The sequence below is a fragment of the Lonchura striata genome, chromosome 3 (assembly GCF_046129695.1).
Source record: "Lonchura striata isolate bLonStr1 chromosome 3, bLonStr1.mat, whole genome shotgun sequence".
Classification (NCBI taxonomy): Eukaryota; Metazoa; Chordata; class Aves; order Passeriformes; family Estrildidae; genus Lonchura; species Lonchura striata.
The window spans coordinates 88,630,788-88,652,284 of NC_134605.1; the positions used below are offsets into that span (position 1 = coordinate 88,630,788).

A 21,497-nucleotide genomic window follows, 5' to 3' on the forward strand; every position below is an offset into this window, starting at 1 on the left:
AAAAGATGTTGAGAAAATCTGGTGCTGTGCTCTAAAACTACCATTATCCATTATACAGAGCAGTCACATCCCTTTCCTAATCCACTGGCAGCAGAAAATCAGCAGTGAAGATCTTAAAGGCCTTCAGTTTGCCTATACAAACCTAAATAAACAAGGTACCAAAAAAGAGAAATCTATTATTTTCTACCTTTGTTACTGCATTTTATGTACCCTTTCCTTCTAGACCTCAAACTCTTTTTCCCCTGAAAATGAAAGCTGAAATTCTGTGAGCAGGGAGCAGAAGGATTCTGTTTCCAAGTCATCTGTTTCTTTATGAACACACTTGGGAAACATATAAAAAGATTCCCCCAAGATTATGTTTGTAGATACCCCATCTGGGTGGAAGGAAATCAATGGAAATAGGAGAAATAAAATACAAAGCAGTCTACTGAAAACAGGCAAGAAAAGAATCCCTATTTAGATGATTACTGTAATGAGCTATACTGGAGACACTAAAAGAGACTGATATGCTTAAACCATTTGTCAATCATGCTGATCAAAAGTATTGCAAACTTACAGAATGCATATTTTCAAATGTGAAACAAGAATGGTTTGATTTTTCAGTGCAGAAGATCAAGTCTGAATTAAAACATCTGCATGCTGTGCTTAGATTAAAAAAATGATAGAAACAGTGGGCGGCTCAAAAGATACAGCATGGGTTGATTGCAAGACTAGTCAGCAGCCACAAGCCTCGTGTGCTGGTAAATGTGATGATTTATTTAATCTTGGACTTTGTTTGTGCACTGACCCTCTGTGCTCTGGCTTGAAAGTAAAAGGTTCTCAAACCTGTACTTTTAGGTTTTTTAACAGTGTGTTTCTTATTAGTGCATTTCAAGGAGGGTGTTATAAACGAAAGGAAAATCCTTCCGAGTTAGGATTAATGCATGGCACTTTATAGCAATGCATGCATCTAAGTTCTCTATTTACAAATTAAAATAAAACTTTAAAGTTCAAGCAACCCATCACATCAACACATACTCCAAAGGCTTCCTTTGGCTCTCAAGCAATCTCAGGGAGATAGACCTGTTGATCTAGTGTTAGACTGGCTGGGTCTGGCAGGCAGCCTGTCCTCTTCTCCCTTCCACACTGCTGAGACTGTTTCTAACACAGCCTCATGTTCTTTATTTCTTTTTTCTAGAAACATGTTATGCAATAGCATGCAAAATATTGTGTAATAATAGCAATAATATTTGCTGGCTTTACATTAAATTTTAGAAAATAGATATCACAGCTTCTTAGCCTCTTAAATATTTCTTTACTGTTATTATCGATATAGCTTCAATAAGATAAGGAGAAAGCACCCTGGACCTCCTTAAAGTTACATATATTTCAATTGCATCTGCTGATCTAGTAAAAGAACTCTGAACTACACAGGTAAAGATGTTGCATTTCTGCATTCCTGTGAATACTTGCATTATTTGAAAAAACAGCTTTTTCTGCTTTCTGTGCAAAGGAAATTTGGCCAACTTCAGTTTGTTAACCTCTCCTTTCTACTCATTGTCTAGAGACTCTACCATTATATGTGATAGAAGATGCTAGCAACACTTGGTCAAATATATTCTCACTGCTGGAATGAAAGAAGAGCAATTCTTAAGCACAAAACCATCAGGTTTTGGACTTTCATTCTGCCAGCACTCTGAAGTTGTTTTTAGATAGTCCATGGTCATTGCTGCATTATATGCATATTACATTTATTTGCCATAATATTCTCCTGGAAGTGGCATTTAATTTTTCTTCCTGCACAGCAGGGTGCTTCAGTTGCTGATCTGCATTTCCACAGACACAGAAAAATCAGATCTCCTGTCTCTGTGGCAAGCATGATGGTTAGTCTCATTTGTCATCCTCCTTTATGTCTGAGGAGACAGTGGCAGAAAGACTGCAAACCCACGTGTGAGTGGATTAGAGGGTTTGTGGGGAGTGGACTCTTGGGAACCCTGTGCCCCAGGGAGAGATGCTCAGTTGCCCTCATGCCTCTCTCACCAGGTGCTGGCAGCAGGGCCAGGTGACCCTGGCAGAGGCAGGAACTGTTGGATGCAGTTTGCCAAAACAGCAGCAGCATGGAATGGTTGATGAGATTTCTTTGCCACTGAACATTTCTAGCATAAAAACACCCTTTAACAGAATGGGATTCAGAGAGAGGTGTGGGGGAGAAAAGAAAAAAAAGCAGGCAAGCATCGTTCCTTCCTTATTAGCCATTTTATGTATAAATCCCTGGTGGGGGAAGGCCTCTCTGTGAGTATGAAGGAGGGATGTGCCAAGGAAACACACGTGCAGTCTGGTGCTGGAGGAGGCATTGCAGCCCCTTGGACTGGGCACAAGGAGCACAGGAGGGACAGCAGAGGACTGGAGGCAAGTGAGCCAAGGAGTAGTAATCCCCATCATAGCCAGAGGTCCAGGAGCATTGCTAATGGAAATTTGTCATGCTCTGCTTACCAGAGAGGCATCTCAAGTGCTTTCTCCAGGCTCCTCCATGTATCTTAGGGGAGTGCAGTAATAAAACATGATGGCCACAGTGCCATTGTTCAGACTGCAGAGGAGCAGAATCTGTCCTTTCATGACAGATTTACTGATTGTGAAAGGATATAATTGGTAAATGACAGCTGTTAATTAATCAGCTGCTGTGGTGCAGCATGTCCCTGTAGCCTGAGCACCATGTGCCTTTTCTGCTGGGGAACTCCATCACTGTCAAACCCCTCAGTAACTTACGTGGAATGAAAATAGAACAAATGGAGTTTCTCATAATTAGGTATTTCATCTCTCTTAAAGTGTACCAGTGTTGCTTTTGCAACCACTGTTTCTGAGTGAAATAAGAATTACGCTGTGCCACAAAAAAAAAAAAAAAAAAAATAGGTATGAAGCTAGTAATAGTAACATCTCCGCCTGCACTTGCCTGATTGCTTGGGTTGCCACCTCTTTCTTTGCTCTTCATGTCACCAGCAGGGCAACATATAGGTTGATTGTAAAATACTGCAGTTTTCATTCAGCATGCCCAGTGAAAACAGGTAATGCTTAAATATGTGTTTGGAAGAGCAAATTGAATGTTTCAGATTCATGATGGATATATTATCTTTTCCTGAGCAGTTAAAATTATGTCTGTAATCCTTCAGTCAGTGCCAGCAGTCTTTAAACTTGTCCAGTATGGTGCTATTAGTCTTCATTTTTATCTCCATCCTGATAATTTTTATAAAATAATCCAACCAATATTACATTATTCCTCCCCCGCCCCCCATTTTCATAGCTAGGAATTGTCTTTTGATTTCTTCTTTATTAATATGATTTGGACAGATCCAAAAAGATACTTAGATCCATAAACTGATTCATTCACCTAAACTCCCAAGTCATCTTGAACAGCAGCCTCAGCTTCAGATGAGTTACTTGTTTGTTTCCATTGAGAGCTCCATGTGGTTAGTTTAGGCTTACAAATCTAATTTCTGGATCCGTAAGTCAAGGTAAATGAATCCCACTCATGGGACACAAATAATCCTTCATTTGTCCTATAACTATCTTTTCAGGCTGGGACTTTTGTCTCAGATCCAGCACGTCAGCAAAGACCTCAGGGTTGAACACAGCCTTGGGAGGAAGATTATGATTTTGACGAACCTGAGTAATTTGGTCTTTGCACACTGACCCAAAACCCCTAACATTTAAATGGAAAACATAGCACAATGAGCTATGTCTGTTAGGAGCTGAAGCTTTGCTGATTTTTTGTGGTGCACATATTCCTTATTTAAGAAATATGTTTTATTTTTCCCTTTTGCCAACTTACGAGGAAGAGAAGAAAGACCAAGAAATGTATTTTTTTCAGCATTTAATATCAGTCATGGCATTTGAGGATGTTCATACAATGATAAAAATATCCTCATCTTTTCTTTTGAATGTGTGGAGAAAATCTGCCATAAACAGGGTTATTGTTCAATTTTATTTTACATTCATTTGTACTGGTATTGAAAATGAGCAACAAGGGAGACCACAGGTGCTAAAGCAGTAAAGAACTGGAAAACAAATAAAATGCTTCATTTTCAGCCAGAGACAGGTTACAATGTTTCCTGGGAGAAAGCTTTTAATAGAAGGAAATTTTGTGGTAAACTGATGGTGACATTAGGCAGAATTTATTAGAATTGATTAATTTAATCTGCATATTTTTTTATTATCTGATATATGGCTACCATGTAATGAAAATTTTGCAACACTCAAAGCCTGTGCACAAGGTTATATCTTCTTGCATAAATCTGAGCACATAAAGGGGGTTGGAGAAGTGCTTTAAATTGCAAGGGATGATCTAGATGATAAAATTTAAGTGCAAAATGAATATTAATTTTTAGTGCAGTAAAATTAGCTGACTCTGAAGACTTCAGGTACTTAACCTTTTCTGAAGTGCAATTATCTGTTTTAAACTGAATTCTAAAATTATTTTACTCTTTCAACTTTATGTGTGTTTGGGGTTTTGGTGATAGTCCATTCTGGTTTGGATGCTGTGCAAGTGCTCAGGGGAGATGGGAAGTTCTGGGTAGGGGATCTGGAGCAGTGTGCTTTGAGCTTTTAGAGGGGATGCCCTGGCTGCACTTAGTCACTGACATCTTGACGTGGCCAGTTTAGTACCAGTGACATCTCCATCCTGGGGTGAGCTCCTCTGAAGTGACTGCATACCTTTCCTTTGGGGCACTAGGAAGAACAGTGTGAAATTCTGAACACTGAACTTCCTGGAAGAAAGCCCTTTCCATGCTTCAGGTTGCTTTCTTTGTGATTTTAGGATTTGCATTTACCTTGCAAAGGTGAGTCTGCCTTCCAATGAGGATGCCTCTGTTCTTAGGTAAACAAGGTATTCTAAAAATATGCAGTGAGGAACACCAAAGTTTCCACTGAGTCACAGACTCCCCAGCCAAAAGCTACCATCATCACCCACCCCAGCCAAGTTACCTCAAGATAAACAAACTTGACAGAACTTATTTTGACTTCCTTTATAAGTGGTAGCTTTTTGAAGTACTCTCTCATGATACGAAGTTCAGGTCAGGTCCAGACTGCACTGCCAGGGAGCTGCTGTTACGTGACTGGTACATGGTCTGAGTACTCTGCACGTTCCATAAAACTGAGTCTTCAGTAAATTTCTATTAGAATAGGTATAATCACTTGTCGGTAAAAAATAATATATTTTACTCAGATTCATTTATGGCTAAATTCATTTATGGCTTATAATGGACTAATATTCTTACAGATTCCTACGAGAAGATTAGAAAATGTGTTCTTCATCTTTGCAGAGCATATCCCCATCAAATCTGAGATGACTGAGAATCTATTTGCAAGCTATTTTATTTGCAGTCAGTAAATCTGTCAGACATAAAGTCATGAGAGTTGCCCACTACAGGAAGGACATGGACCTGTTGGATCAAGTCCACAGGAGGGCAACTGAGCTGCTTAGAGGGATGAAGTACCTCTCATGTGAAGAAGAGCTGAGAAAATTTGGATTGTTCAGCCTAGAAAAGAAGTTTAGGGTTGATGTAATTGTGGCCTTCCAGTACCTGAAGGGAGCCTACAAGAAAGATGGAGAGGAACTTTTTACAAGAGCCTGTAGTGACAAAGGAGAATGGATTCAAACTGAGAGTAAGTTTAGATTAGATATTGGGTGGTATTAGATATTTTACTGTGAGGGTGTTGTGGCAGGAACAGGTTGCCCCAAGGAGTTGTGAATGCCCCATCCCTGAAAGTTTTCAAAGCCAGTTTGGACAAAGCTCTGAGCAACCTGGTCTAATGCAAGGTATCCCTACCCATGGCAGGGTGGTTGGAATAGCCTTATAATCTTTAAGGTCCCTTCCAACCCAAACCATTCGATGATTCATTCTATAATTTTATGATATATGTAATATTGTTACAACATATTCATCTGTAAACTACTTCTGACACCTTTGTGAGAAATGATCCAAGAATTTGCAATCTCATTAATATTATTTGTCTAAATGAATAAAATGTGCATAATTAGATTTTCTAGATATTAGAGGAACAAGTACTTTTGCCATTGAAAAGTGTATTTGGGTTCTTTATCATTATGCAAAACCTAATTCTACAAGAAAAGAAAAAGTGAAACATGCAAAATCATGTGTGACTGTCACATGGCAGAGGGAGTATGTCATTTTCAAGACATTAAAATTCTGGCTCAGAAAAAGGAATGTCTGTGAAGAAGAGTGGCACACTGTTGATTTTTTCAGTTATTTGATCTGATTTGAGATCAAATAAATTTGAAATCAAATTCTAAAATCCTTTTCAGAAGATAGTGTATTTTTTAGGTCAGCTTAGGTATTGAAACATTTTCATCTCTGTAAATGCCATTAGAGATACAGTGTTTGCCAATTATTTATAAACTTCCCTCTTCCACTCCCAAGAGTTCAGTTTGTCTCCACCTTTGATGTGGTTTGCACATCACTGCATGAGAATCAAGGCAATACAAGGAAATAGCGGTCTCTTCTAAATTTGTGGTAGGATACTCAAATCCATTTACTGCTTTTTTTTGCAATGTTGTGGTTAATCAAGGGACAGCCTTGAGGAAATCATTATTGAAAATCAGCCAGGAAAATGAACTTTATAATACAGTTTATCAGACAGGTCTTTAAACTGCTGGATGCCAAACCACCCCCATTACCCTGCCTAGGCCAATATGGCAATCGGGGAGAAGTCACTTCCCTTATATCCACTGTTTAGGGAAGTACATTTCCTGTATCACAGGTTCCACTGTGTTTCACTGTACTCTGTGTTTCAGAGTACAAAACATTAACACAGATTTTGCACAATGGTGGAGACTCATTAGAAAAAGCAATGAGGAGTTAAATGGGATCATCAGTTTAAGCTTGCAGGGGCTTCCCAGTTGGATTTGGAAGGGGTCATCAGAGACACAACAACATTATCCTTGAGAAAGTCCCTATGCATGGAAGGAGAGGAGGAGGCTGCCACAGCAGGAGGCAAGGAGGTGAAGGCAGCTGGCAGTTCTCCATACATCTTGCAGCAGGCATGATTCCTGAATTTGCAGCTGAAAGTGGCTGTAAATCACTCTCCTCTGCACTCTTTCAGCTCTGATTATAACGAGCAATCAGAGTGGCTGAAGTGTTGCCTTGCTTTCCAGATGAAGCACCTGTAATACTGTTTTGAGCTCATTTGAATGCTAATTAGTAATAGGATCTTTAACATCAGAAGTGGGTTCCGTATTTGACACATAACCACCTTAAGCATACACGTCTGTGTAATAAGTGATAAAATATACATCAGCAAGCAATTGCAATTGTCATGGAACAAAAACATAACACATTCTGTTGGGGATTTTTCTCTAGGTATGCAACACATCATGCCCGACATTCATGGGTTCACAGTTCCAAATGAGACAGGAAAACATAAAAATGCACTCAGTCTGCAACTCCTGAAAGTTGCAGGTTGAAAAGTTTGGGTAAGAACATAAGAACCAGTGAAAATAGAAAGGCTTTCAAATAATTAATTGTTTAAGGACATCTTGAACTGCAGGAATGTCAAGATTGAAATTACTTTGGTGTTTAGCTTCTCATATGAAAATATTTCCATATTCATAATAATTCTTTTCATCTTGATCTGTTTTGTTTCTAAACTTCTTTAAATTGGAGCACCAAAATGGTCTACTAGAGCCTTTGCAGTTTCATTTATCTTCCTTTCTTAAAAATTGCCTTATAGAAAATACTCAAACTGATGTGATACACTGAGCAAAATCTTTCTGTAGAATGTAATGCTTTCAAGATCTTTCTCCAGAAATAACATTATCTAGAGTCTGTGCACACAGAAAGAGGTGGTCTTTATCAGTGGAGAATTTTTAATACTGTTCAACTCATTTTCTGGATCACTTATGAATAGTTTAAAAGAACACGTTCACCAAATGGTTCTTGTGGGATTCATCTAGCAACTTCTCTAAAATGAACACCTATTTCCTGACTTCCATAATGTGTAACTTGATGAGCTCTCCAACAGCTACCTCATTAAGGAAAAGGGCAGCAGCTCCTCTTGTATTCAATAGGAGTGTATTGGGAACATCTGTCTTAGTTAGTCCCTTGTTACTTTAGTAATCCCAGAGAAGCTTAAGCCTGAAAGAATTATCAAATCTCCTTCACCCTCATGTGGCACTGCTGCCCAGACACTTCAGTCTGAGGAGTATTACTGTGGACAATTCTGGCTTCTGTGGATTTCAGGGGCAGGAAGCAACTGAACTGGAAATTAGGTGGCCACAGCTTGGTATTTAGGATCAAAATCATGCCTGAATCCTGAGTGTTTAAGTTCTTTTGCATCTATAAGCTAAGTGAGTAAGTTTACACACATTGGGAAAAGTTTGGAGGTCTCTTTATGTAGGCACCTGCAATAGCAATTAGGCTTTGAAGTAAAATCTACATTTATCAGTGGATCTGTTCTCTAGGCCTGTATTCAGAAAACATCCTTCACTGAGTGGTTAACCAAGTATTTACTTTCAAGTGTGTACTTGGAGTCTTCATCATAAATTTGGCTGAAATATAAATAAATTATTTGCCAAAGACAATCTTCAGTCTTCTTTATAGTCAAAGATAAGTGTATACATTAGACCTCTTCTGATGGATTGTTTCAAAATATGAGTATTTTCTCATGAGTATTTTCTTCTTCTTATGCATAATTTTTTCCATGGTAGAAATATTATTTCTACTATTTTCTCCAGGTGACCAAACCCAAAGTCTTTAAAGTACTTGACTGCAACTGGAATTTACTTTTATTTCAGTTCAGTAGTTTGTAGCAAAATAATTCATTCAGAGCCTGGAGAACTGCAAAATGTTTCTTTTCATACAAGTCCCTATTCTTAAAAATAGAACATCCCTTGCAAATTTTGTGATAGAAGTGATATTTGTTTTTTGGAGAAAAAAAATTTTCTTATAGGACTAATACAGTCATAATAAACTTAATGACAAAGAAGGAACAAAAGGAACAAAAAGGCGATACAGATATTTAAATTTTCCTGTTTGTACATTTTAAATAACCAATACTGGTTTTTATTAAACACAGATTTTGCGAACACTACATACATAACAGATATAAAGATTAATGTTTCTTGATGAATAAGAATGTTTGATAAATAAATTATTGTCAGTTTATGTAATTCTTAGCATAAATACACTTAACCTTCTTTTCATGATGACTGATAATTTGTCATCAACTAGCTTACTGAATTACCTAAAACATTAGTAGAGTTTACTAGTGTCTACAACATTTGTATCACTTGAGGGTGACTTTGTGTTCTCTCTCTGTCCCTCTAAAAAAAAAAGGGGATTAAAATTTATAAAATTGTTGGCTCCAAACATAATGAACTAGAGCTAGATTGATGTAGGAGAACCAGTAAAATTATAACTGGAAAGTAAAAATTATACCAGAGAAAAAGAACATGTATTTTCCTCCAACCAGTGTAAATGAAGTTATATCTGCTTTCCTCAAATGTTTTTCTTCTGCCAAAGGCTTGCTTTATTTTTGACACAGTAAGCTCTTAAAGCTCTTAGAGTGTCATCAACCTTTATTATATCTCTCTACTCTTCATTTTTTCAAATCACTAAATAGCTGTATTTATCCTTTTGAATGTGGTGATTTGGCATTGGCTGTCAGCAGCCTGGGTGTAGTTAAGCAAAACCATATATCATAGTGAGGAACCCTTCCTAAAGGGATGGTGAAGTTTGGGAATGCAGTCTGTGCTCAGTAGTTTTGATCCTTTTGTGCAGAGACTCATCCTCAGCAGTAGCTGCAGCCATCACAGTTTACATGGTGGCAGAGCCCAAGCAATTGTTTATACCCTGAGATGATCTAGCATTGGTGGAACTAAGGAGTGCATTGAATGCAAAAGGCCTCATCCAACTATATATTTAGGTATAAAATTACACACGTGTAGCTGAAAAAAAAAAAATCTCTTTATCCCAAGAGTGCTTTTCCGAATTGATCATCAGAGGCAATTAGTTCCTTATGTTGTCTTTTCACTGACACTGGTAGCCCTGTGTCCCAGGAAATGTGGTGTTGCCATCACCTGTTGCAGCTTGCAGGCTTTGTGCTAAAGGCGTAGCACAGGGCTGGGACCTGCCAGCCTTTCTCTAGACTGTTCAGGGTCTGTCCCCAGCTCCCTTTGAGCTTGCTGACTTCTAGCAGCCTTTGTCTAATGTCTGAGTGATTTTTACCTTCACTGCTTTACTTCTTGCCTAGGTTTGTACTGTATCTGTAATTAATGGTAGCAATAATAAATCATTATTCTGTGTGGAGGGTGCTGCTATGGCCCTAGAATAAAAGTGATGCATAGGGGGAGTACAGGGTTGGGATGGAAGTGGAGGCATAGAAAGCAAAGGCATGGGATGATAAGGAAGACTCCAGGACTGTAAGGAGGGACCAGGAATCAAGGTCAGCTGCAGGTCTTTAAAGGGATACAACATTGAGATATGGGTAAAATCACTTCACAAGTAACAAAGAGAGAGAAAAAAAAAAAAAAAAAAAAAAAAAAACACAAAAAACAAAAAACACACACAGCAGGTGTAAAACTTACTATATCTAGTGAATTTGGATGGGAAATGGAGTTGCTAAACAATGAAGAAAGAACAATGTATATAGCATCCTAAAAATAAACTCCTGTGCTTCCTGGAGAGGAGAGGAAGAAATTATTGCTGTCAGTTTTGTCTCTGTAGTGGATTGTCCTCATCTGGATGCCAGGCACCTACCAAAGCCTTTCTATCTCTCACTTCCACAATTGCAGGGGGAGAGAAAATATAACAAAGGATTCATGGGTTGAGGTAAACATGGAGAGAGATCTCACAAATACTGTGAAGGGCAAAACAGGATAGAATTGGAGATATTAGTTGTTACTAACAAAATCAGAGCAGGATAATGAGAAGCAAAATAAGACCTTAAAACTACCTTTCTCCCCACTTCTTCCTCCTTACCAGCTCTACCTCCTCTCCCCGAGTGGTGCAGGGAGACAGGGAATGAGGGTTACAGTCTGCTTAGCTCACCACAGGTTATTTCTGCCACTGGTCAGAAAGAGGAGTCCTTCCCCTGATCCAGCGTGCGTTCTCTCCCACAAGAGACAGTCCTCCATGAGTTTTTCCAACATCAGTCAATCCCCACAGGCAACAGTTCTCTTCATAATGCTGCAGTGTGGGTCACTGTTCTGTGGGATGTAGTCCTTCAAGTACAAACTGCTCCACTATGGGTACCCCGCGAGAAACAAGTCCTGCCAGGAGCCTGCTCCAGCACAGGACTCCCATGGGATCACAGCCTCATCCCAGGCATCCACCTTCTCCAGTGTGGGCCTCCAGCAAAGGGCTGCAGGTGGATCTCTGCATCCCCATGGCCCTCCAAGGGCTGCAGGGCACAGCTGCCTCACCATGGGCTGCACCAGGGGCTGCAGGGGAATCTCAGCTCTGGCACCTGGAGCACCTCCTGCTCCTCCCTCTGCACTGACCTTGGGGTCTGCAGAGCTGTTCCACTCACATATTATCACCCCACTCTTCTCTGGCCACAATTGCATTTGAGACACAACTTTTTCTTTCTTCTCCTTAAATATGTTATTGCAGGGGTGTTAGCTCCATTTCTGATTGACCCAGCTTTATCCAGCAGCACATCCATCTTGGAGCCATCTGGGATTGGCTCTGCCAGACACTGAGGAATCTTCTGGCATCTTCTCACAGAAGCCAGCCCTGTACCACCTCACTGCTACCAAAACTTGGCCATGCAAACCCAATGCAGTATCTTGCATCAAAGAACTCAGAGTATTGCAACTCACACCAGTGTTGTCCTCTCCACACTGAAGTCGTCAACCTTAGGATCCCCAGGGCAGTGGAAGGGTGAGCATAAAACCAGGGAAAGACTTAGACACTACAAAGCTGGTTTGTGCCTGCTTGGAATTTGAGCTGTAATCATTACTGTGGAACTAAACTTGTAATAAATCTTGGATTAAAGGAAAAAGAAAAGAAAGTGCTTCTTTTAAGATCTGTTTTTGCCCATAGACATAGTAAAATTGTAACATCTTGTTTGAAGTTCAAGCAAACTAAGTGTAACTTGGTTGCAACAAATTGCTAATTAGCCTTTCATAAATAAAAGCATGACATTTTCTACTCTCATTAATTAAGGCAAAGTCTTCTTCCTGGATCTGAAGGTGTCTGGATTGCAGTGATCCCTAGCTGTGATCATAAGTTTTAAGATGAACATAATCCTATGAAGCATCTTTAGGTATGTTAATCATGCATTTCTTGAGGATCTTTGATTTCCCACATAAGCTTTGCAAACTTGCAATTCATTGATTGTGTTCAATAAAGATCTTTGGCTTGGTTAATTCAAGGAGCAATTTTCTAGTGCCCAGGTGGTTCTTATGTATGCTGTTTTAGCTTCTGCTTAGATTTTTACAAGTGCAGAAACATTTGCAGGTCTGTGAACTTTTAAGTTTTCTGGCAGGGAATTTAAGCATAGATCACTAATTCTTGGTCACAGTGGTCACTGTCTGGTGCCTCAGTTTTGGCACATACCACTTTAGTGTGTTACTCTTTTTTCTAAACATTATTTTCTTCAAAGAATTTCAATTTTTACTTCATTTAGCCTTCATGTCTGGTGTTAGGGTTCTTTCAATAGTGGTTGTCTTATCATCACATTCTTCTGCTGATTAGTCTTTTTTTTTTTCCTTTTCACCTCTCTAAATAAAAAATTGACCTAGGTATGGTTTAGTACCTCCTAGCCATTAAGATTTTGTGGCATTTCATTTGAAAAGCATCAGGAAATAAAGCACTGAAGGACCTGTTATCCCAAGACAGTCCTGTATGTACACAATTCTCTGCTCCATTTCACCAAAGTAACAATGAAAATTTTAATGATGGATCAAGTATAGGAATATAATTGTTGTCACCTGTATCTGCAGTAATTTTCTCTTATAGGCAATGTTCTTTCTAATGCCTGCACTTCATAATGGGGTCTCTGTGGCTGACTGCAGGTGTTATACACCCACTGTCTTTGCACTGCTATGTGAGCTCTCTTCATGTACTCACCACCTCCATCTTATTTCTTCTTCTTGGAGTGAGAATAACTGGCTTAAAAATAAGAGTCAAGGAATAGCTTAGGTCTTTTAGCTTCTCTGTACTCTGCTGAATCTGTTTCCAATGGCTCATCCATTATCAAATTGTTTCTCTTTTTTTTTTTTTTTTTTTTTTTTTTTTTTTTTTTTTTTTTTTTGTTCTTTGTTTCTCCACTGATGGGACCTTGGACCTGAAAGCTTTTTTAACTCCAAACCCAGTACCCCAAATAAATGAGTTCACTGTTACTTATACTACAGTCAGTGTGGCAGACAACATTTTTATTTTTTTTTATTTATGTCCAGATTAAAAATTAATAGGTTTGCATTTGTCAAACTGCATGCTCATTAATTTTCTTCTGTAGCATTGCCCAGTGATCTTATGAATAATGCCTGTGTAGCAGCAGCCCTGTGATTATCATCTTTGTCTAGTCTCTGCACCATGCTTTTCTTTGTAAATCCTTGCAAGATATGAAATCCATTGCAATTCTCATATTGTTCCTCAAGCACCCATTGTTTCTTTTCGTAGCTGTATTTGTTTCATTATAGGAAGTTCTTTGTATTGCATTGATTAATTTATCGCTGTGATTTACACAATTCCTACTGCAAGTTTCTTTTCTATTATTCTTTGATTTCCTGTTATTTCACTGTTATGAGGACACTTTTGATTCTCCAGTCTGGACTGTGTCACTGTTTTCTTTGCAAACTCAATTTCTTTCAACTTTAGTCTTTTTATTCAAGCATTTTGGCAAGGCTTCCAGACAGAAAGCAGTTCTCTGTAAACACATATCCTTTTAAAAAATGTTAAGACTCCTCTCACATCCTTAGATAATTCATCATTTTTCTTGGCCTTTATGTTCCTATCACTCACATACTTCACTTTTGAAGAGGTTGATACTCCTAATATTACTGCTATAAAGTTTTATAACTCATTTTCCCTGCTTTAGCCAACTGGAAATTATAAAACACAGTAGATGCTTCAAAACACTTGTTATCCTTAGGAGGGAGTGGGTTATAGAGCCATGCATCATGTTGAGGGTGGATGGACTTCAGCACTGTGTGGCAGACAGTCTAAGAATGAGAGGAAGAAGAGAGAATGAAGGAAGCCTGAAGTACAATGCATGAGGGGAGTTGGGTTCTGTCATTCATGAGAAATAAAGGGAATGGACATGCAGAATGAAGTGGAAGAGAATCAGGATAAGGGGAGGTTGTTTCTGGAGGGTGATACATGGTTTCTCTGCTCTGCTCACCTGAAGTAAAACATTATCGCAGTGAACTAAGAACCATACTGTGAACCTGAGAGTCAGAACCAAGAGCAATTGCTATCACTAACCCAGAAACCAAGGAATCTACTCTTTCCTTTTATAAAGCAGAACTGATCAGGTCCCAGGTTTGTTGTTTTTCTACCCTAAGATCTAGTGCCTGAGACTTAACTGCATTTTGATTCAGTGACTCCATCAGGTTTTCAATGCACATCACCATCCACTGTGATTCATTTTGTGTCTACATAAGTAAGCTTAAGCAGTTATCATTTCTGTGCTTAGGCTGTGAGGGAGCAACTTGGCTGCTGGGTGGACACTGGCCAAGGCTGTGCAAGCTGAACAGAGTCTAGAAAAACTTCTGGATATGTTGTAGGGAATTGTGGAATGTAAAAAGCTATGAGGATCTGTCAAAAGTTACAGACAGTACCATGAGGAATACCTGAAACCCAGAGGTGATTAAGGCAGAGTTATATGAGAAACAGCCAAAGTCCACAAGTAATTGCACTGGTGCAATAGAGGCTACTAGGGCCTTGGAAGGCCATTAGCAGCCAGATAGCCTTGTAAAGAACACATTGAAAAATAGATTAATGATGATCTCATTTGTTCTGCCTCAATGTACCAGGTGCTTGAAAGTGTTATCATCCATATCAGTCCTTACCAGTCCTACATGTGGTGTTATTCATTAGTGTTTTCGTTTGACTCAGAAGCATAGTTTAGAGGAGAGCCTCCCGATCATTCCCAATTCCCATTATTTAAAGTGAGCAGAGCTTACAGGGTTTTAACTGGATTCCTCTCCTATGAAACTAAATGAAGGTTGGGCTCTCTGGCTTCTAATAGGATCTCAGTTATTGCAACCAGAGTATAACTAGCAGGAGGCAAAACCCACTGCTGTGCTACACAAGGGGCAGTACTGTCATCCTGAATAGGAGCAGTGTGGATATTGGGTCCAGGACACTGACCATTTTGCTGTGCAGTTGGGATGGGCTGCTTGCTAATGAAGATCTGCGAAGGTGTTGTTCATCTTCCTGTGCTCCTGGGAGGGCCTGTTCATCTGTACTGCCCTCGGAGAGCTGTATGAGCTGCCAGTAGGCATCAGCTGCCATACCTGCGGGTGTCTCCCCAGCAGTGTGAGCCATGCCTGTTGTTTGCTTGTTAGATGCCTGATACCGGACACAGGATTAAATATAAGGCTGCATTCAGTCCCCAGGTACTCAGTCATACTCACTGGCTTTGGGAAGGAGAGCTTGGTGCAGTGCTCACACAGCCTGTGAGTTCCTACTCATCCATAGTTTTCCTTAAGTTTCATTGTCTCTGGACATACACTTGCAATAAAAGGAGCATTATTATGACATTTTACCCTATGATGGGAAGAGATATTGTGTGAAAATTCAGTCTTTAACCCCATATGTTCCAAAAGAAGAAACCTCATTAGGTATCCTCACCAGGAAATATGTAGTATCTCACAACCTCAGCCTATGGTTTCCAACAGCTATACAGAAAGCATGTGCTGAACTGAAGAGACAGGTTATCAAATGATGTGTTGTAAGAAAACCTGAGTTTGTTCAGGAGCTAGAATAGAAACCATTACCAAAATTACCATTGTTACCACTGAAGAGGCAGTGGTAACATTCCAGGTATGCATTATAAAATCATGTTGCTGATGTCTTAGCTGTACAGAATCCACATCAAAATAATGAGTCAAATATTATGCTTCTGCTTTTTTCTACATCTGAAAAGAAAAGTTCCAGTTTCTAAATGCTAAGTTTATTGGTAGTCTTTTCCTGAAAGATAACTTTTGGGGCTTTCTGGCATTTGTTTTTTGTTGTTTTTTCCCCCTCAGAATCTTTAAAAAGCAACAGGGAAGAAGCTTCCAGGAATCACTAGGATGTATCTTTATAACAATGAAAGCTTAATTCTACTGAAAAGTCCATACCAGATTTTTCCAGAAGAAGTAATCAAATGTGTGAAATTTTTTTTCAGAAAACTGAAAACATCTTATGATGAACTTTTATATTATGCTATGGTTCTTATGGAAATTTCAATGAGATTTCAGTGATAAGCTAAAATGACAAAGATAATTTAACTGTAAAAATAAAAATACTGAGACAATTATGTCTTATCTTAATTTTTCTAGTTTCAGCTGCTAACTAATATTTCAGTTTTCAAATTTAAAAATAAAATAATAGTTCATATTTATTGAGTTATGGTTTTATCATAATCTGCAAAATGTTGAATTAGCATGGAGACAGATCTTGGGCAATGAAGCTGCAGGATGTAGCCTCTGTATTCTCTGGGAAATAAAAAAGTCCTTGTGGCTGGATCTTCTAACATAGATAAAAAGAACTGAATACTTACTCTTAGGAGTATAGCATTCTTCAAATGTTTTTTGTAGCAAGCAGTGGTGTAAATTAGTCAATGCTGAAATGAGTAAACTTAATGCAGAATTAAATAAGCTAAATTGGTAAGAATTGTAATCTGTTGTTACAGTTTTTATATCTTAACTAAATGTTCATAAACTATTATTTAGTATATATTAAAAAGCTGTAACCTCTTCACCATTTTCAAGAAAATTAGTTTACTTCTTTTTTCTGTGATAATGTTTTCTGTAGATACATATTTTCTTCTAAATTACATTTCTCAAAATATTTTTGAAAACTGAGAGTTCAACTCATCATTTCTTTAGCATTACTTATGGCTATCTTGTGTAGTAATGTACTACATTTTTCATTATGGTATCATAGCCAGTACCATTAACATGATCACTATTCTATGTCTTTGATTTTTATGGAGCAGTAACCACTACAAATGTATTTTGCAATTTACATTTGCTATCTCAAAACTTTGTGTAAGAAAGTGGATTGACATTTGAGAACATTAACATAAAGTAGGATTATTATGCTTATTTTATAGCTAGAAAACTAGGACCCAAAGATGGTTGAGCTATATCTAGGTGTGGTGGTTCACCATCTGAGCTGTACACCACATTGCATAGGTACCCTGAATTGGGACTGAGGCTGAAACTCAGACTCAGTAGGTGCTGAGAGCAGCTCAGGGGCCCTCGGCATAAGAAGCACATGGATCTGTCAGAGCAAGTCCAGAGGAGGGCCATGAAGATGATCAGTGCTGGAGCCAGTCTGCTATGAAGAGAATTTAGGTTGCTCAGCCTGGACAAGAGAAGGCTCAGGGTAAATTTATGACACCTTTCAAGTACAGAAAGAGGGCAAGAAAGCTGTAGAGGGACTTTGTGAAGAGGTGCATAGTGAGGGGACAAGGGATAGTGGCTTTAAACTGAATGGGAGTAGGTTTTAGGTTAAACATTAGGAAAGGGTTCTTCACTATGGGTATGGTGAGACACTGGAGCAGTTTGACCAGAGAAGTTGTGGATGCCCCGTCCCTGGGATTGTTTAAGGCCAGGCTGGATGGGGCCCTGAGCAACCTGATTTAGTGGAAGTTTCTGTTCATGGCAGGAGCACTGGAACTACAAAGTCTTTAGGTCCCTTCACACCCAAATTATGCTGTGATTCTGTTTCTCATATAAAAGTCCTAGGGCATATTTTTCTTTGGTGGTACTAAAATATACAGGCTGCAGATGTTTGTTGAAGAACCTAAAGAGTTTACTAAACAATAGTGTTCCAAAATGGTTAAATGCATCTTTATTTTATGGGTTTTTTTGTTAAGAGCTAAGATTCAGACTGATGAATGCAGCTTTTCCATTATGGATTTAGTATGTCAGTACTTCCTTCTGGAGTATTTAGCATTTTTTCACTGTGCTGATTAAAATCTGATTTAGATGATAATTATGCTGGTTCTATCATTCAAACACTCAAAATTGATTTTTAAATCTTTAAGTGGCTTGAACTAGACTTTTATTTCTCAAATGATTTAAAAGTTTGCTTATACTATGTCCTTCTGTCATGTTGTCTGTGAATGCTAAATCACTGCAAAATTAGTGGATTTCCAGTTTTAAAAACCAAATCCACCCTTTCTTCATAGGAGGAAGAACTAAGGAAAAGTGGAGAAGCCAAATACGCACACTTGAGTGATGAGCTCCATGTATTAATTGAAGTGTTTGCTCCACCTGGGGAGGCGTATTCTCGTATGAGTCATGCCTTGGAAGAAATAAAAAAATTCCTGGTTCCTGTAAGTCACTTGTAACATTCTTCTTGACAGGTTATGGTTTTGTTGCATTGAGTTTGTTCCTTTTTTAGACTAAGGAAAAAAAACCCTTCGTCCTGTTCTGTTGAACTTTTGTGTTTCATTTTTTTGTCCCAGGGAGATGCCAAACAGGCCATTAAGTGTCACAGTTGATGTCCTGATATATTTTCTAGGTATTTTATTATTTCCATTTGTCAATGTTTTTTGCTTTCCTTTCTTCTTTTCTGGAGGAACTGGTAGATTACTTTTGTTCTCTGATTGCAGACATTAGTCATTTGTATGACAGTATACTTTCAAGATTTTTTCAATATTTAAGTCTGTAAAAACATTTTAATGCATGTAACAATTTACCTAAATATCTTGCTAATGAAGTTAATTAATTTCTTGTGTGGCAAACAGCATGAGCAAAACATTCCTAAGACATTTCTGTTCCCATTATAACTCAGACCACAGCTGGGCAATCTTCCATCAGCTAGGAGGGTGCAGAAGTGTACTCTAAAGCTGTGAACTTTTTCATCTCCATTTATACTAAATATATCACTTTCTGAAATATTTACGTTCTTGTCTATTGATTTTTCTCAAGTTCTCTGAAAATTATTTTTTCCACATTTGTAAGTGCATTCAATGCTATTTTCATACTTAAATTTATCTTAGAATTGGAGCATATGCATACTAAATATTAAGTGAAGTAGTACTAGAATTGCATGCATTGTTTTCTAAGGTCTGTCCTGAGAGTTCTTAGTGCTCTAAAAATGTTCAGAACTTATATTCCTTAAAAATAATATGATGAGAGTTTGTTTCTATTTTTAATTGAAAGAATAAAGTGTATGTTCAAGTCTCTTGATAATAATGAAGGTATTCAAAGAGTGCCTTTTTTTAATGAGTAATAGGAAGCCAAACTAAGAGATGTTCAGAGATGTTCAGGTGAAGCATATGAATACTTTCATGGCAGAATTTCAACACCTTTTTTGGTGTGGGCTTCTTGATCTGGGAAAAGAGGAATATGTTACGAATACAAAGTAAAATATTGAAGTAGACTATTTAAATGTTAAATTTTCAAGAGAAAATAATTTTTTTAAAGAACATTAAGTAGCTTAAGATTATTAAAAATAAACATCTGAATATTCTAGCATGATGCAATGAAGATGGCTCCTGGACTTTTAACATCCATCATGTGTTCTCTTCAGCCTGAGTGAATAAGGGAGAGAGACCAGTGTGTTTTCAGAGTAGTATTAAAATTTGTCATAATATTCAGCAACTGTGCAAGCATATATTTTGTGTGACACATTATTTATTTGTAAGGATTATATGTGTTTTCCAGCATAAGCATTATAGCTACACTGGAGGAAATACGAAAACAGGTTCTTTGTTACAACATTTTGAACATGGTTGACAGTGGCAGTAATAGACCCTGTCATAGAAGGCCACCAAATTTGTCAGGCATGATTTGCTCTTAGTGAAGCTGAGTTAGCTGCCACCATTCAACTCCTCATTTTACATGTGTCTTTGCAAAGCTTCCAGAAGGATTTGTTTCCATGATCTTTCTGACCTGAGATGAGGCTGAAAGAGTTGTAGTTTCCTGTGTCTTCCTTAGTTCTCTTTTTGAAGTGGGGGTTACTTTTCCCTTTCCCAGTCAGTGGGAACTTCAGTGGACTGCCATGACTTCTCACATCCGATGGGTAGTGGCGTAGCCGCCTCCTCAGCCCATTCCATCAGAACAAGCAGATGAATCTCGTCAGGTCCCGTGGGCTTGTGCACCTTCATGCTCCTTAGATATTCCTGAGCTTGATCCTCTCTTATACTGGGCAATTCTTCATTCCCCCAGTCCCCACCTTTGTCTTCTGCAGCCTGGGCAGTGTGGCTGGAGCACTTGTCCGTGAAGACCAAGGCAAAGAAGTTGTTGATGACCTCAGCCTTTTCCATGTCCTGGGTAGTCAGGTTTCCCATTTGGCTTCCGAGAGGGCCCACATTTTCCCTAGTCTTCCCTTTATCACTGATGTACTTTTCCTGTTGTCCTGGCCAATTTTAATTCTGTCAGGACTTCTGTCAGGTTTCCTAACACAGTAGCTGGCTGCTTGGACAATTTCTGTATTCCTTCCAGGCTACCTGTTCTTGCATCTACGCTCTGTTGGCTTCCTTTCTGAGTTTGTCCAGGAGCTCCTTGTTCATCCATATAATCCTCCTGTCATTTCTTCCTGACTTCCTCTTCATTGTGATGCTCATTCTTGAGCTTGGCAGAGGTGATCTTGAACATTAATCAGCCTTTTTGTGCCCCTCTTCCCTCCAGGGAATCATAATCACTCCAAACAAGTAAAAATTGTACTTTATTACTTGTTTATTAGTTTTATCCCCTCTGCTTCATTTCAGATTTACAAAGCAATTATTAACTGACTGGTTGCAACATGTTTCAAGGGTTTTTCACTCAGAAAGATTGCACTAGATAATTTCCTTTTTGTTCCCTATTTGCAGCATCTCTTGAGTTTGTTTTATGATGTTTTGTTGTTTATAAGACTTAATTTATTGCAGCAATGAATATTGGGATTGCATAACAAGGATAAAACAGTAGAATTGAACAGTTTTATTTATACCAAATTGAGGCTGTAATAAACTATTTAAATGAGTTTTCACATTGCTTATGAATTTTCTGAAGATTACATGAAATATTGCCCTCAGAAATTACACTGATCATGTCAGTGAAATGGAATAATGTTTTTATACCTTCTTCAGAAGTTTTAATGAGACTGAATTTTAAGATAAATGCCTAGAAAACATAATAAAAGTAGATAAATGTAGAACTGAGAAATGAGTACTGAGAAAAAAAAATTAACATTTATTAACTGAATGAAATTGTCATTAACAGCTACTTTTGATTTAAATGTGATTACTTCTTTTTTACCTTCAACCTTACTCAATAACAGGTATCCATATTTTTAGTAGTGAAGATTTTGACTCCAAGCCAGAGTTAGAAACTGCTGTCTGTCCCACCAGTTAGC

At 38.3% G+C, this 21,497-nt stretch overlaps 1 protein-coding gene across 10 annotated transcripts in view; it reads left to right on the forward strand.

Moving 5' to 3' along the window:
• KHDRBS2 (KH RNA binding domain containing, signal transduction associated 2) overlaps positions 1-21,497 on the forward strand; it is a 349,074-nt gene that overhangs the window by 139,927 nt on the left and 187,650 nt on the right. For all 10 annotated transcript variants that reach the window (XR_013339753.1, XR_013339757.1, XR_013339751.1 and 7 more), the window contains exon 4: positions 18,343-18,489. Coding sequence is in view for 3 of the 10 variants with exons in the window: in XM_021525682.2 (XP_021381357.2) it covers positions 18,343-18,489 (147 nt within the window). In the remaining 7 variants the exon portion in view is untranslated. The remainder of the gene's footprint in view (positions 1-18,342; positions 18,490-21,497) is intronic.